This window comes from Filicampus tigris, chromosome 4 (assembly GCF_054856515.1).
Source record: "Filicampus tigris isolate MCC_2025a chromosome 4, RoL_Ftig_1.0, whole genome shotgun sequence".
In the NCBI taxonomy this organism is placed as follows: Eukaryota; Metazoa; Chordata; class Actinopteri; order Syngnathiformes; family Syngnathidae; genus Filicampus; species Filicampus tigris.
In genome coordinates this window covers 24,169,856-24,184,109 of record NC_141220.1, presented here as the reverse complement: position 1 = coordinate 24,184,109, position 14,254 = coordinate 24,169,856, and the positions used below count along the sequence as shown (strand labels likewise).

At 39.4% G+C, this 14,254-nt stretch overlaps 1 protein-coding gene across 2 annotated transcripts in view; it reads left to right on the top strand.

The window, feature by feature from the left end:
• The window catches only part of kitlga (kit ligand a), a 55,400-nt gene continuing 41,146 nt past the window's right edge, over positions 1-14,254 (top strand). For both annotated transcript variants that reach the window (XM_086028864.1, XM_086028863.1), the window contains exon 1: positions 1-402. In XM_086028864.1, coding sequence (XP_085884990.1) covers positions 388-402 — 15 coding nt within the window. In that variant the 5' untranslated portion in view covers positions 1-387. The remainder of the gene's footprint in view (positions 403-14,254) is intronic.

The following is a 14,254-nucleotide window of genomic DNA, read 5'->3' as shown; positions in this document are numbered from 1 at the left end:
CTCTCTCTCTCTCTCTCTCTCTCTCTCTCTCTCTCTCTCTGGCTGTAGTTTGCACTCCATATTATAAAGCTTTGTGCCCTTCCTGCACGAGAGCCTTCTGGATGTACGCGCGCCGCCCGGACGCTTTTTGCACGCCGCCTGCAGAACGCACTCAGTCACTCACTCACTCACTGACTTGAGTCGCCCTAACACCTCCTCAACCAGCACCGCCAACAACTCCTTCTTCTTCATTTTTGGTGATATTTTTTGGGGCCTCTTCTTCTCGGATACTAATTTTGACGCGTTGGATATGTGCACACAAGATGATGACAACCCCTTTCCTGCCCGTAGAAGTAAAATAAAATAGGCTTTCGCGCACTCGAGCTTGTCCCCTGTCGGTCGTTCCATATGAAGAAGCCAAAAGTAAGTGTGGGTTTTTATTGAAATTATTACTTTTGCATGCATGCATTGTTGCATGTTTTTTCTTGTTGTTGCGTGTGACACTTTAGCACGAAAGGCTGATTTTTAATGGCGCCCGCCCCGCGAGGAACGACGTGTGTACGCACAGCAGCGCAGATTTGACTTTCGCACAGCAGCATAGTTTTTTTAAATTTAAATTCCACCTTTTGTCAGTTATGTTGGATTGTTCATGACCTATACGAGTCATTGGGTCCCAAAGGTGCCAGAATACGCTGAGTTATTACAATAATAATAATAATAATAATTATTATTATTATTAACGTACCATGTTTTTGTCAACAATTTAATGTCGTCAATGAACCTAAATAAATTGATTTTAGATTATGTGGTCATTGAACGCATAACTGCTCCAGGACTAACCGTCGTTGGATACATTGAAAGGCACAAACAAAAATATTTTAATTCTGAACATAGTATGCATGCTTTTCTTATACAATTTACTGAATCATAAAAAAAAAATCGTGGACATGAAATGATTTTGTAAACCATTTAGTATAAATGTGAAAGACAGACAACTTGGAGGTGATGAACCTGATGGTTGATTTTGTGCAATGATGTCGTCCTTGAACGCACCACTCCTTGATTTAAGCAGTGTTGTCTCCCTTATACGACGCTTTGTAAATTGAGTTTATTACTGAACATAGTTTAGTTGCATCTTTGTGTTAACAATTTATTGTCATGAGTAGGCAACACCTTATGTGGGTGAGTTCTGTGATAGGATGTGGTCCTTGAGTGCACCACTGCTGTAGGTCTCAAGCATCACTGGATCTCTCAGTATGGGCTTATGAACATATATTGCTTTTGTAAAAATGTGCTGTCTTCAACAACGTGGTTTATGACCACTTACAGCCAATGAGCGATAATTTAGGTGATTTTGTGAACCGCTGCGGTTCTTGAATGCACCACCCCTGCTTAATTATTATTTTGAGTAGCATTCATGTTTTGTGAAAAAATGTACAGTCTAACTGTCTTACTTTAGGGACGCATTATATTTACACACGAAAGAGACCGAGGTTGCATTCATAATTTATATGAATGCCCCCCCCCCAAAAAAAAACTAAACAGATTTTTTCAAAAAGACAGCAGCTTACAGTCTTGCGTAAAGATGAAAGTGTCATCCTTTTGTTTGCAAGATGGGTAATTTAAGTTCAGCTTTTTAAATCATTTGAAAGAGACCTTCAACTCTGTGATTTTTATTTTTATTTTTCTAAGAGTTAAAAATTTAATTTTAATTTTCTGAATCTAATTTTGTTCAAACAATATTTTTTTTGTTTTGGGGCTTCTGCCATGACACCAATAATAGCGCGTAGACGTTGGAATCGACTTCCGTACTTATAGCGAAAGGGGGAAGTGACGTATGTCGTAAAGCAATTCAGGACATTTGTATTTTTTTTGTGTGCCAGGGTTACTCCCTCCCTCCTCAAAGTTGCTTAGTGCCAGTAAAAACGATACAGACCACTTCAGGGCATGACAAAAGTCCCATTCAACTACTTGTAAGTCAATGTTTCATCAAAAGGGTTGTGAAAAAATGTCATTTTGGTCAAATACTTGCGCAGTGTTGCTTTAATGAAAATGCTCGACTCACGTTATGTTGTAACCCACTGTGCACATTTCAGTGACATTTTCATTCCCAACCGTTGTACTGAAGTGTAAAAGTTGGATTCGGCGTGGGTCGATTGGTCATGCCTGCAGTGTTGGGTGCAGTTGTGTTTACATCATTGTTAGCTTGAAATGAGTTTTATTATTAAGTACACTACAAAAAGCATTTTATTGCTGACAATCAAAACAAAGGGAGAATTTTGAGAGGGAAAAAAAGCGCTACCATATGATACCTGGACCAGCCCAGCCCCAGTACTGATCACAACTGCCTCAAAGTCAATAAAAAGGTTCTGTGTTTCAATTGCTCTAGCCAAAAGTCAGCTTTGTGACTCACTCTGTGAATGCTCATTTGTCTGCATGTGCGACTTGTCAATTGACCCACAACCAGTCCAAAGTGTTGCCAAGTCCTCGTTCAAATCAGTTTAGGTCAATTGAAGAGTTCTTAAGTGTAAGTGTGAATGCTACTTTGTCTATGTCTGAAACTCATCAATGGGTGGTGGAATATCCGTAGGACTGTCACGTACAAATCTTTTTAGAATCAATTATCCTATCAATTACTCCATCAATTACTAGAGTAATCCACCGTCCCGCCACACACCCCCTTCTCCCACCCAAACACACACACATACACCCAATCAATGTTGATAGAGCAAGCTATGCAAAGCTAAGTTAGCAGGAGAAGCTTAAACGTGCACTGAGACACCGAGACAAGTTTAACCGGTCACAACTATGTAGTGGAATACGCTTTGCTCTCATAAAATACTGATGGGATGCAAGGTCACGAGGCTAAAGTTTGTTCAGTGCTAGATTACTTAAAAAGCACCAAAGCCAAGTTATTCTATCAGTAGATGTCCGCCAACCGGTGTTCTGCCAAAATGTCCCACCCGTGCAAAACTTCCTACCGTAGGTTGATTTGACAGCCTAACCCTAACTCCAACCCTAACCCACCTCACTATCGGCATTGTTGGGACAACGTCTCGACAGGTAGGAAGGAATTTCAGGACACCGGCTGGCTGGCTCATCATCCCGCAATACACAGTGCCGTGTTCCCGTCTTCAAGATCCACCAGCTCTGCTTTGCAGAAATTATGCAAAACTTGTGTGTTTTGTTCTTTTTTAGTTCAAAACGAGCTCAAACTCTGGGGCTCGTCCTGTTTTTCTTGCTCCTTGGAAGCCCACCCACTGGCTGTTGACCAGTCCAGGGCTCTCTTGCCAAAAGTCAGCTTTGGTAATTAAAGGCTATAAATTGTCCATACAGACTAAATTTGAAGCGACCTCCCCAAAAACCATGGATGTACTATATGCCCAGACCATGGTGACCAGTTCAGAGTTTACCCTGCTTCTCTTGCCGTAAAGTCAGCTGTGAGGTCGGGAAAAGGAGAAATGGATGATTCTCCTTGTGTCTAGCATGCGTAATATGAGCGTTTGTTTGTTTTTTGGGTTTTTTTTTTTTCAAGTCAATTCAGTCAAATATTGGGCAATTAAGTTCACGCAGTGAAAGCCATTACAGGTTATTAGATGTCTGTTCAGCCATTTGTTCAGTTCACAAATCAAGACTATCTTGGACCTCTGGCAATTCCTTTGAAATCCCGTCATCGCAGATGTTTACTTCATAGAATGAAGGAAGGGCCGGGTGATTGATACATGCTTCCCCACAGGCAAACGGTGTCCTGGTGTGCACGCTTGTAAAAAACGCAACGTTTTTTCCACAAAAATATGCATCAAGGGTAGGCTCTCAGTTAACAACAGTCCACATGTAAGAGATTTCCAAATTCTGATTTGTGTGCAATGAACATATGCCGTACGTGCTGTTTTGGATTTTTTTTATTTTTTTTTATCAATCAATCAATCAATCAATAAATCAATTAAATTTTATTCATTGGCTCAAAATGTTTTTTTTTCATCCACATATTTACTGTAAAGCAAATATACGAATGTACTGTACTAGGTTTCACTATACGTCTCCATATTTCTATTTCGTTTCGGGTATCCTTTGGGCAGATGTGAGGCCGTTGACATCTTAGGCTTTGCAGTCTTATTCAGGACTTCTCATTAAATATTTTTCACACACCAAATGATTCCAGATGATCAAAGAGGTGGGAATCAGATCACAATTGTTGGTGCTAATTTAAAATACCATTAAACAAAAAACACACACAAGAAACACTAAAGATTGGCCTATCGGAATTAATTTTGGGACGCGTTTGTTTCAGGTGCTCACATGGTCGACATGGGGTTCCTGTCCTTTGAAGTGGCAGATTTCGCAAAACTCAAAAAAACTTGTGTGTTTCATTTATTCCTCGTCACATTCCAAATGCGGTTGGTCTAACTTTCACCCATCAGACATTGTCCTGCGCCCCTTTCACGCTGCCTGTCATAGCCAGCTTTTTCCCATAGGGATTTTCGTTCTGAGAAGTTGTCACATTTTACACGCTCATTTTCAAAGTTGTGTGAGGTTTATTCCATTGATTCGGGACAGGGTGTCAACGTTTAACATCCCAGACTCACTTGTTTTATTGCTTTGTTGGGAGCAATTGTTGCTGACTGCAATTGTCGCTGATAATTTGGGGGCATTTCTGTGAAAGATGCTGTCTATGTGGAAGGGAATCCTGGAAAGCGGGAATGGGGTTGTCACGTTTGGCATCTGACACTCACGTGTCCTGCTATGTTGGTTTGAATGCAATTGTATGTGTAAAAGGCAAATGGTGATAAACGCAAGTTTTAATTTATGGCTCTGATGCGGGTAATGTTACTTGATATCTGTGTGAAACTGAATAGCTGAAAGTCGTAAAGGGGGTTCAAAGTTTAACATCTGTCATGCACTTTTCATGCCATGTTGCTTTATTAAAGACAACTGTCACTCGCATTGTCATTGGCATTATCTAATTATCTACAGAGCTGCTGAAAAATAACCCCCCCCCACCCTGGCTTCTATTTGAAAAACAGTGGTGAATATCGCCTGGTTACTTCTGTTACAGATCTAATTCTTCATTTTCGTGGGTTGTCTGTATGAAAGACACTTGCGGTAGTATCAGAATGTGGATGCTGCTTGTGTAAAAGAAACTATTGGAGAGTTGGAATGGGAGTGTGAATTGCACTTCTCCCTTCCTGCTGCATTAAAAGTAATTGTTGCTGCTCGACAAGTATTTCATAGAGCTGATGTCATCCATTTATCAGATTGTGGGTTGCCGTGTTGCTGTGTGACATTGCACACAACTGCATAAATATTCTGCCTTCACTAAATTCTTGATTTAGTAACAGAGACATAAAGCGATACTGGCGAGCACCTGCGGGAAAAGGAATAGCGAAATGTCGAACAGGGATGTGGAGTTTAGCACCTGACACTGCTGCATTGAAAGCAATTTTCACTTTTCGGCAATATTTTATACGCCACACAATACACCGGTGTACTCAAATTTTAGGATAGAGACATGCCATGTCACTTTTGCTGCATTTTATGTAAAACTCAAAGGTGTCTGTGATGCGCTAATTATGTGGGATCTCTGTGTCAAGGTTATTCCCGAAACTAACGAAATAACAAAAAATAAAATTGAAAAAAACGTATTGATATGAAATAAAAACGCTTAAAAAATGCTTTGAAAAAATCGAAAACGAACTGAACCTACATTCTGTGTTTACAGAGCTAACAAAACCTAACTAGAATTTTTGTGAAAATGTCATTTGTTTTTATCTTTGTCAATTACTTGACTACATGAGTTTTTGGGGTTAATTTTAAAAGAATTTATATCAGCCCGCGACCCTTGTGAGGACAAAGCGGTTCGATAATGGAAGGATCGGGTTGTGAACTTGAGAAGCAGTAAAAAAACAGATGGTTGTTTTTAAAATGTTTTAAAAATAATAGTTTTGTTGAGTTCTACTACACAATACTTACCGTGATATTTTTTTTAATGTTGACCACATGAAATGCACATTTAAAAAAAAAAAAAAAGAACTAATACAGTACTAAAACTATTAAAAACTAAACTAAAACAAACTAAAAAAAAAAATACTAAAAACAAACAAAAATGCTCTGAAAACTAATTTAATACAATAAATATAAAAAACAAAACTCAAAACAAAATAAAAACTAACTATAATGAAAATTCTACATTTATTATGGTACACGGGTAGCATCAGAGCTCTGTTGCCCTGTTATGTGGAAAGCAGTTGTATCCTCAGAAGGTCTTTCAGCCGTCACGCAGTATAAAAAATACTTGACTTGTGATGTTTACAAAAAGAAAGCAAGTGATGGATGGTTATTTTTTTAAGTGGTATTGACAAGTAAAAGCCCTTAATGAGAATATAAGACTCAAAGCTTTGGCAGATCGGGGGAAAATTCTTCCGAACGTAAATCAAACCCAGGCGCTTGAGGATTTGTCGTCTATTCTTTGTTGTAACATATGAATTTAATTCTGGTTGTTTGGGAAGGCGTTTCCTCTCTCATCCAAGCAGGCTGGTGCAGTTCTAACCAAGCCTTGTTGCATGTACTGAGAAAGCCTGCTCAGATTTGAGGCATTCCAAGACAACCACAACAGTCCAGTAGTTGCGATCGATTATATGCCCTGAGAATGAAATTACTTGGATGAATGAGAATATTCACAAGCATGACACCTGTGGTTAAATCTATTACTATAGGCAATTCAACACATTTTTAGGGGGGCATCAATCTTTTGTGAACTTTTGCTATTCAAGTCAGGTCTTGGTCACTCTCATCGCAGAGCATATGTTCCGGATTAACTCGCGATATGTGAAAATCTGTGAATTAAAAAAAAAAAAAAAAAAAGTTGTCAAAAATACAAAGTAGTTTACCCACCCGTTTACATGTTCTAAACTATTTTTATCACTCCCACTTAAAGTTGACTATAAAACTGACTGAACACTGAATATCTTTAAAGCCCAAAATGTTTAACCGAACCATATAATAAGAAAAGTCTGGTTGTTTAATGGTAATATATAAAATTGAAAGACCGTAAAAATTTGCATTTGAAGTTATGGTAATTATAAACCTTCATCAACTGCTACAACATGGAGCAACAACACATACAAACAAAGCATAGAGCACAGCAATACTCACGGGTTACTGTATTCTTTGAAGTTTAGTTGTTCACTGCCTCTTTTTCTTCTTGCTCTGCTTATGCTTCTACTATGCGGCATGTCTTCCAGCTGAGGCACAATGCACTACACTAAAGGCGCAAAACTCTATATTCAGACTTGCCTGTATAATGTAAAAAACGATATTAAACGATTCCTTGAAATTTTGTAGTACGGCGGTGGGGCGGTTGGCAGAAGTGTTTTGCGGATGTTGGTATCTACAGATACTGTGGTTGATTTTTGACTGCACATTTCTTTGTAAACACGCCCTGCAAAGGGGAAAAAAAATGTTTTGTAAATTTGACACAATTTGTGGGCGCGTCTGCTGAAGGCAATGGAAAAAAGATCTTCGCCTGTCAATCCAATTGTGGAGTACCGTATGTGTGAATGTCTCTGTAATCAGCTACAGGCAGAAACACGTGTGCCACTGTGTTGAATAAATTGTTAACTTTCCCCATGGGTAATCTCTTATGTGGGTACCAACACAGAACAACACAGCAAGGTGCTGATGTAATGGACGACCCTCGTTAGCTCGTTAGCTTGCTAGCTCATTAGCGCGAACGTAATCAACAGGTACCTTTCCCTAAAGTGTATCTGTTGTGTGGATTTACAGTCTTTTCAAATGTTTTCAGTGCTTATCTTCAAACATATTTATAGGGAAAGTCAAGTCAAAATCTCTCTTTACGATAATAGTTCTATGCATCCCTACTAGTCTAAACACGGTATTGTGATTAATATTGCTTTAATGTATTTAGAAACAAATCACAAAAATGACTTTACAGATTCTTTAAAAGAGTATTTGTAGCACAGATATGCATCATCCACGGCAGGGGCGGAGCCAGAACGTGGATAATGGGTGGGCCTGAATATTTATTTCGCAGAGCACAATCCTCCTGTACGGACACATTGTATATTCAAATAAAATGACAATCTGATGATCTGATGAAGATGAAATTCAGATCTTGTTTAGATAACCACGACTGTGTCATTCTTGATATTCAATAAAATAAAAAACACAACGAAACCGAAAATTCAAAAATAATTTATTTATAATTTACTTAAAATTTAAAAGTATATATTTTTTCCATGAATCTCACTGGGAGGGCAGTCTGCCGATCTGGCAATGGCTCCTCCCCTGATCCACGGCATCTTCCATTAGCTACGCTGCTTTGCTAAGGACACACATTTGTTGGCAACGTGACCATACCCTTTCTAAGGAGAGGTTAAGGTGGTCATAATGCTGCTGTTGAGTGTTGTGGAGTGACAGTTGTGGCCTCAAGCAAGGACCAAAGACATCTGGTCCATCGCTTATACAAGCAACCCGAATTAATTCAATCTGGTTGAAAAAGTGTGATGAATGTTGACATCAAGACGCCTTATGAAGAAAACATGTACACAGTTGCATATGTATAATGCATTCTAGGAACGTTATGGGTGCCTTTATTTATTTATTTATTTTTTCGGAAAACATTTTGTCTGATTGTTTTCGGAATGGACAGCGAAAGACTGGTAATTTGGTGCACCCCATTGCAATCACACTGCAATGTTTGATCGCTTATGACCCTCAATGTTGCAATGTTACGATAATGAAGGTGTAACAGTCCAAATATTTTTGTATTACTGTAATAAAGTCTTATGTAACAGGGAATTTATTGTTTGCTCCATTCCCTTTCTATTGTGTTGTAGTTATATATCGTATAACTGTTGTCAATTTTTGTCAATGTTTTTGTTACATTTAGACTAAACTGTGACTAACGATGTTATTGCGATATTTCCAACAAACTTTGCATTATATATTTTGTTCATTAAACAGAATAAATAAACGGTGTAGTCATAATATTACAGATGCAAGCAATGTTTAGACGACAACACATCAAGGGAGAGGAACATGTTTCTTTACTTTGAAACGTGCTAAAAAGTGCAAGGTTTTACCATTTGTACTTAATTGCTGTAATTATTCATCTCAATACTAATTATTGTTAACATTGGATAATGTGATGTTATGAGAACAAAGTGGTAAGATTACCACCAAAAGTTGAAATTAGACAAAAATAAAGTCATAACATGAGAGGGGAAAAATGTATAGTTATGAAAATGTCACATTGAGAAAGAATATACAAATGGTATGTCCCCACCTAATTTTTTTTATCCGAAAGAGAAAGTGTATTTCGCAAATCAAGTGGAGGTTATGTTTATATCCATAAGTAATGAGAGCGTAAACATTGCAGAGGATCTCTTGGTCTAATTGTCATATCGTACATTGTTTTCGTTATCTTAGCACAACCTCAAATAAGGGTCATCCCTCAAGTAGTGATTAGCCGCCGGGTGTATTATCGGCTTACACTGCCCTTAAATAGACACTTGCTTTTTGCCACCAGGAAAAACAAACAACTGGTAGTAAGTTTTAATTATCTTGCTTTTATCACTAATGCAAACATTTTGCAGGGAGCAATGACGCCCCAGTGCTAACATTAGCGTAAAGCAGGGGTAGGGAACTCCGTTTCCTCGAGAGCCATATCCTGCCTGTTTTGGATCTCTGCCTACTACAACACACCTGACTCAAATGATCAGGAACGAGCGAAAAATCCAAAACAGGATATGGCTCTCGAGGAAGCGGAGTTCTCTACCCCTGGCCTAAAGTATACCGTCTCCACCATATGGTCCCGTCAAGTCAAGTCAGCATGGGTAGGGTTTTGAATGATCAGCCCTGTTCTTGCTTGCGATTCCGGCGGCCATCATTTTGCGTGCCAAAGAGTGACAGAGTGGACCCACTGAGTAGGGTTTCAAGCCAGGCTTAAAGTTGGGTTTCAAATCATGGTTTCAAGCAACGTTAGGGTTTCAAATGAGGGTGAGGGTGGACGGACTGGATTAGGGTTTCAAACTAGCCTTAGGGTTTCTAAATAGGTTTTCAAGCCACAGTTTAGGGTTTCAAACAAGGGTTAGGGTCTTAAATTATGATTTGAAGGGCGAGTGTTGGACTCCAAACAAGGGCCAAGATTACAAATTATTGTTTCAAGCCAAGGTTATAGTTTCTAATAAGTGTTCGGGTTTAAAACTTGATGGGTGGTTTCAAGTTAGGCTTAAGGTTACAAATTCAAATTTGTAGTACTTTGGTAGCCTTGACTGAATTTTGATTGTGCAAAACACATTGACAAAAGTAAACTCTGGAAACATGAAAAAGCAAAAAAAAAAAAAAAACGCCTCAAACAAGAAAGAAAACGTTGTCTAGTTGCCGGTCGGATTAGTAAGAAGACTCTCTCCAGCCTCAAGTGTCTCCCGTCTGTCTGTCTGGCGTCTGTTCTTCTTCATCCGTATTAGATCGAACGCTTTAAGTGCTCCTCAGCAAACGGTCAGAGCTCAAGGCTAAATCGATTAGCACATGAAGGGCAGCGAGCGAGAGTCCATCGATGGGGGGGGGGAATCCAGGATGCTTCCTGTTTTTCTGCCTGCTTTGGTATTTAGCCTTTTTATTCTACCGCTCAGCGCTCCGACTTTTATCAACATGTTTGGTGATAATGATGCGCGGACCATAAAAGACTTCAGAGGCGGCCCGGAGTTTCTTATCTTTATGCTTTTAGTGCCAGCTACGAGCGGGACAGAGGATTTGATGCATTTATGCAGAGTTTAAAGGAAAACCAGAGTATCTGGAGATGAGTTGTTGCTTTGTTCAAGGCGAGCCGGCGAACTTTGCTGGCATGCTACTACTCGCATGCAATGGGCAAATCTAAATATGTCGGCAATTTTTACGTGCTTCAAATATGGTAGCAATTGGACAGAATCTTTTCCTTTCGACCGACCACAGGAAATGTTACTGAAATGGCAGCTTCAAACCACAATGGCAGACTTAATATGTCTTTCGATGCATAGCTTCATCTTTTTTGGGGGATTCTACTCACGATTAACATGCCTATCAAATTTCATGTTGCCAAGAGAAACTTTGGCCAAGATGTGGTTGTTTAATGACAAGTCATGGAAATTGCCATGCAATGGAATCTTCAAACAAAACTGTATAGCTTTCTGTGTTTTTGCAGTTATGGCTTCCACAGATTTTTTTTATGGGTTTTCCCATGATAGGCATGCCTATACCAACATCGATTTTACAAAGTGAAGTGGAGTGTCTGCAGGGGATTATTTTTTTCAAAATTCATTCGAGTGAACCAATGGCGAGTCATCAAACTTCACCAGCGTGTTCAGTACACATGCAATAACGATTGGGGAAATGTAGCACCTTCCATCCGTCTAGTAATCGGACAAAATCTCAAAGACAAGTTCAAAATGAGCCGAAAAGGGCCACGTCAAATTACTATCTATAAACTACTACTTGTGTCTTTTCTGGGCATGGCTTCATGACCTTTTTCTGATTATTGTCATCAGATTTTTTTGTTTTTTTTGTGCGGAGCTATGGGTGGGCTTGGGTGTGCACTGGCCCACCCAGATTGACAGACTGCCAATGAAAAAATACATACTTAAAATTTTTTTGTGAATTATTATGAAATTATTTTTGAATTTGTGTTTCGTTGTATTTTTTTTTATCATTTTATTGAATATTAAGAATGGCATAATTATGGTTGTCTAAGGAAGATCAGAAATTCATATTATTCAGTTTGTCATTTCATTTGAATATATGATGTGTTGGGACAGGAGGATTGTGCTCAGTGAGAGAAATATTCAGGCCCACCCTGATTTTTCCAGGGTCACCCATCAGCCACGTTCTGGATCCACCCCTGGCATTTAGTCTACTTTACTAGGTCTCCTCATTCTGAGTTAGAGTTGTTTACCAAAAAATGTGAAAAAGAACAAAAAAAAAAAAAAAGTTTGCACTGCGGCACAGCTGTGAAATGGAAAACACTCAGACAATAGGGCTGACTGTTGTAAGGGGAGTATTAAAGGAACAAGCATGTAGACTATATAAACCGTGTCAATAAGCCGTGAAATGGGAAATAGATGAGAGAATAAGGCTCAATGTGTGAAGGACTACCAATATATATATTAGTCACCCGGACTGATCCCGTGGTGAACAAAACAGCTTTATTGTCATTAGCCGAGAGCGTTTAGACTGGGCGTCGCAAGACGGAAGCTCAGTCACGTGGCTTCCTCTGATTTTTAGGCATGATTTCTTGCGACAAAGGTCACAGAAAATCATGAGTATGCTCAAGATGGACATGCCTACCAAATTTCATGTTGCTAAGTGAAACTGGATTCAGGCGCTGAATTTTCCAAAACCTTTGGCTGCACCACTGGACCAATGTCGAGTTATCGACAACTTTGCCGCCATGCTTTGCCCACACGCTATGATGAAAATCTAAAATGGCAATTTAACATTGGCCATCTGTCTAGTAGATCTGCTTCAAATTTAGAAGCGACTGGACAATATCTTGAGAGCATTTTTTTTTTAATGACCCCTGCAGATGACTAAAATGAGGCTAAAACGCCCTCCTCAAGCCAAAATGGCAGACTTCCTGTCTTTTTTCAGGCGTGACTTCTTGAGACTTTTTTGTGGGTCTACACATGTCTAGGTGACTCACTGAGCGGTGAATGCTTGCAAAGGTAGCGAATGCTGAATTCGTCAAATTTTCTGACGAATCAATAGTAAGGGTTTGCCTATGTAATTAGCAAAACATAGCAACTTTTAGCTATGCTGAGAGACAATGTGTGAATGTTTGCGAAAGACAGATGGCAACTATTAGCTGCTATTTGCGACCTATTTCGAAGATTAACAACTATTTGCCACTCCTTTACCACTATTTGTGAACCTTTGGGACTGTTTGCCAACTCCTGGAGTAGGGGGCGAATCTACGTATGGACCCAACCCGATGAAACGATGCATTAACTTTCCCAAGCATTCAGTTTTCTGCTGTCCGCCGTCAAAGATGGATATGAGTGACTCATAAAATTTAACACAAAAAAATATTTTACTTAAAAGTTGGTGCAGGCAGACCCTCGGCTTAAAACATCCCTTTCACGAACTGCTTCGCCACTCTCTTTTGCTATTTGTGTCCATACCTACTTCACTGCCAGACATTTTCAGACCCTCTTTTACCCTCACGTTTGAAATTTTTTTTTTTAAATATATAAATATATTCCTGAGATTGAATGGTTGAACTGTGAAAAGACGAGTAAATTCATCAATGGCAGTGAATGAGTTAAACTCATCCAAACATATAGGCGTTAGTGAGACAATGGATTCACAAGGCATTCAAAACTTCCTTGTGACAAGATAAAGTGTTTGCAAATTTGCAACCTTTTACGAACCCTGCCTAAACCCAACATTCACTACGCTCGCAAAGCATTCGCCGCTCAGTGAGATACGGACTTAGGTAAAACTGGCTTCAGGGGTTGAATTTTCCAAACCTCTGGGTACACTACTGAATCAATTTTGAGTCATCAAACTTTGCCGCCATGCTCCACCAACACAAATTTATGAAAATGCTCCATTTTCGCGGTTTAGGGTCAGCCATCTGTCTTTAATTCATGAAACACATTGAAATTTGGTTGCCCTTGGACAAATAAAATCCACAAAATAAGTTCCTCTTATTAAGACCCCTGGAAATGGTAAAATGATCCCAAAACGTCCTCTTCAAACCAAAAAGGCAGACATTTTGTGTGTTTTCAGGCTTGACAGTCAAATCAAGAACATTTGAACTGTAGCCATTGCTCGACCTACAAACAAACTTCCCCGACTAAAAAACAATCATTTGAAATTGACATCTGGATGGCCCATGCAGGCAGCCTTAATCATCTGCGGCACTAATCCTCGCCATGAAACGTATCGCAAAACAATGACGGAGGGCCGGAGATTAGCGTGAAATCACGGAACCCGTGTCATGCAAGGCTCTGCATGTTCCGCTTTATGGGATTATTCCCAGCTAATGATGCATCTTAGTGGCGACGGGGGAAGGGTCGACGTGGCCATACTCAGATCAGTCACGCAGGCCATTGCTTGCTAAAAGCAGTCTTTTTTGACCAGACATATTTAACTGTGGATACTGTAACGGCAAAACTGAACATTCATAAGGCACATTGCTTATAAATATTTTTTTTAATAAATAATTCAGTGACCTCCAGCATTCGTTGCAGCTCTGCTTCACACAACCTGTTGGGACTTT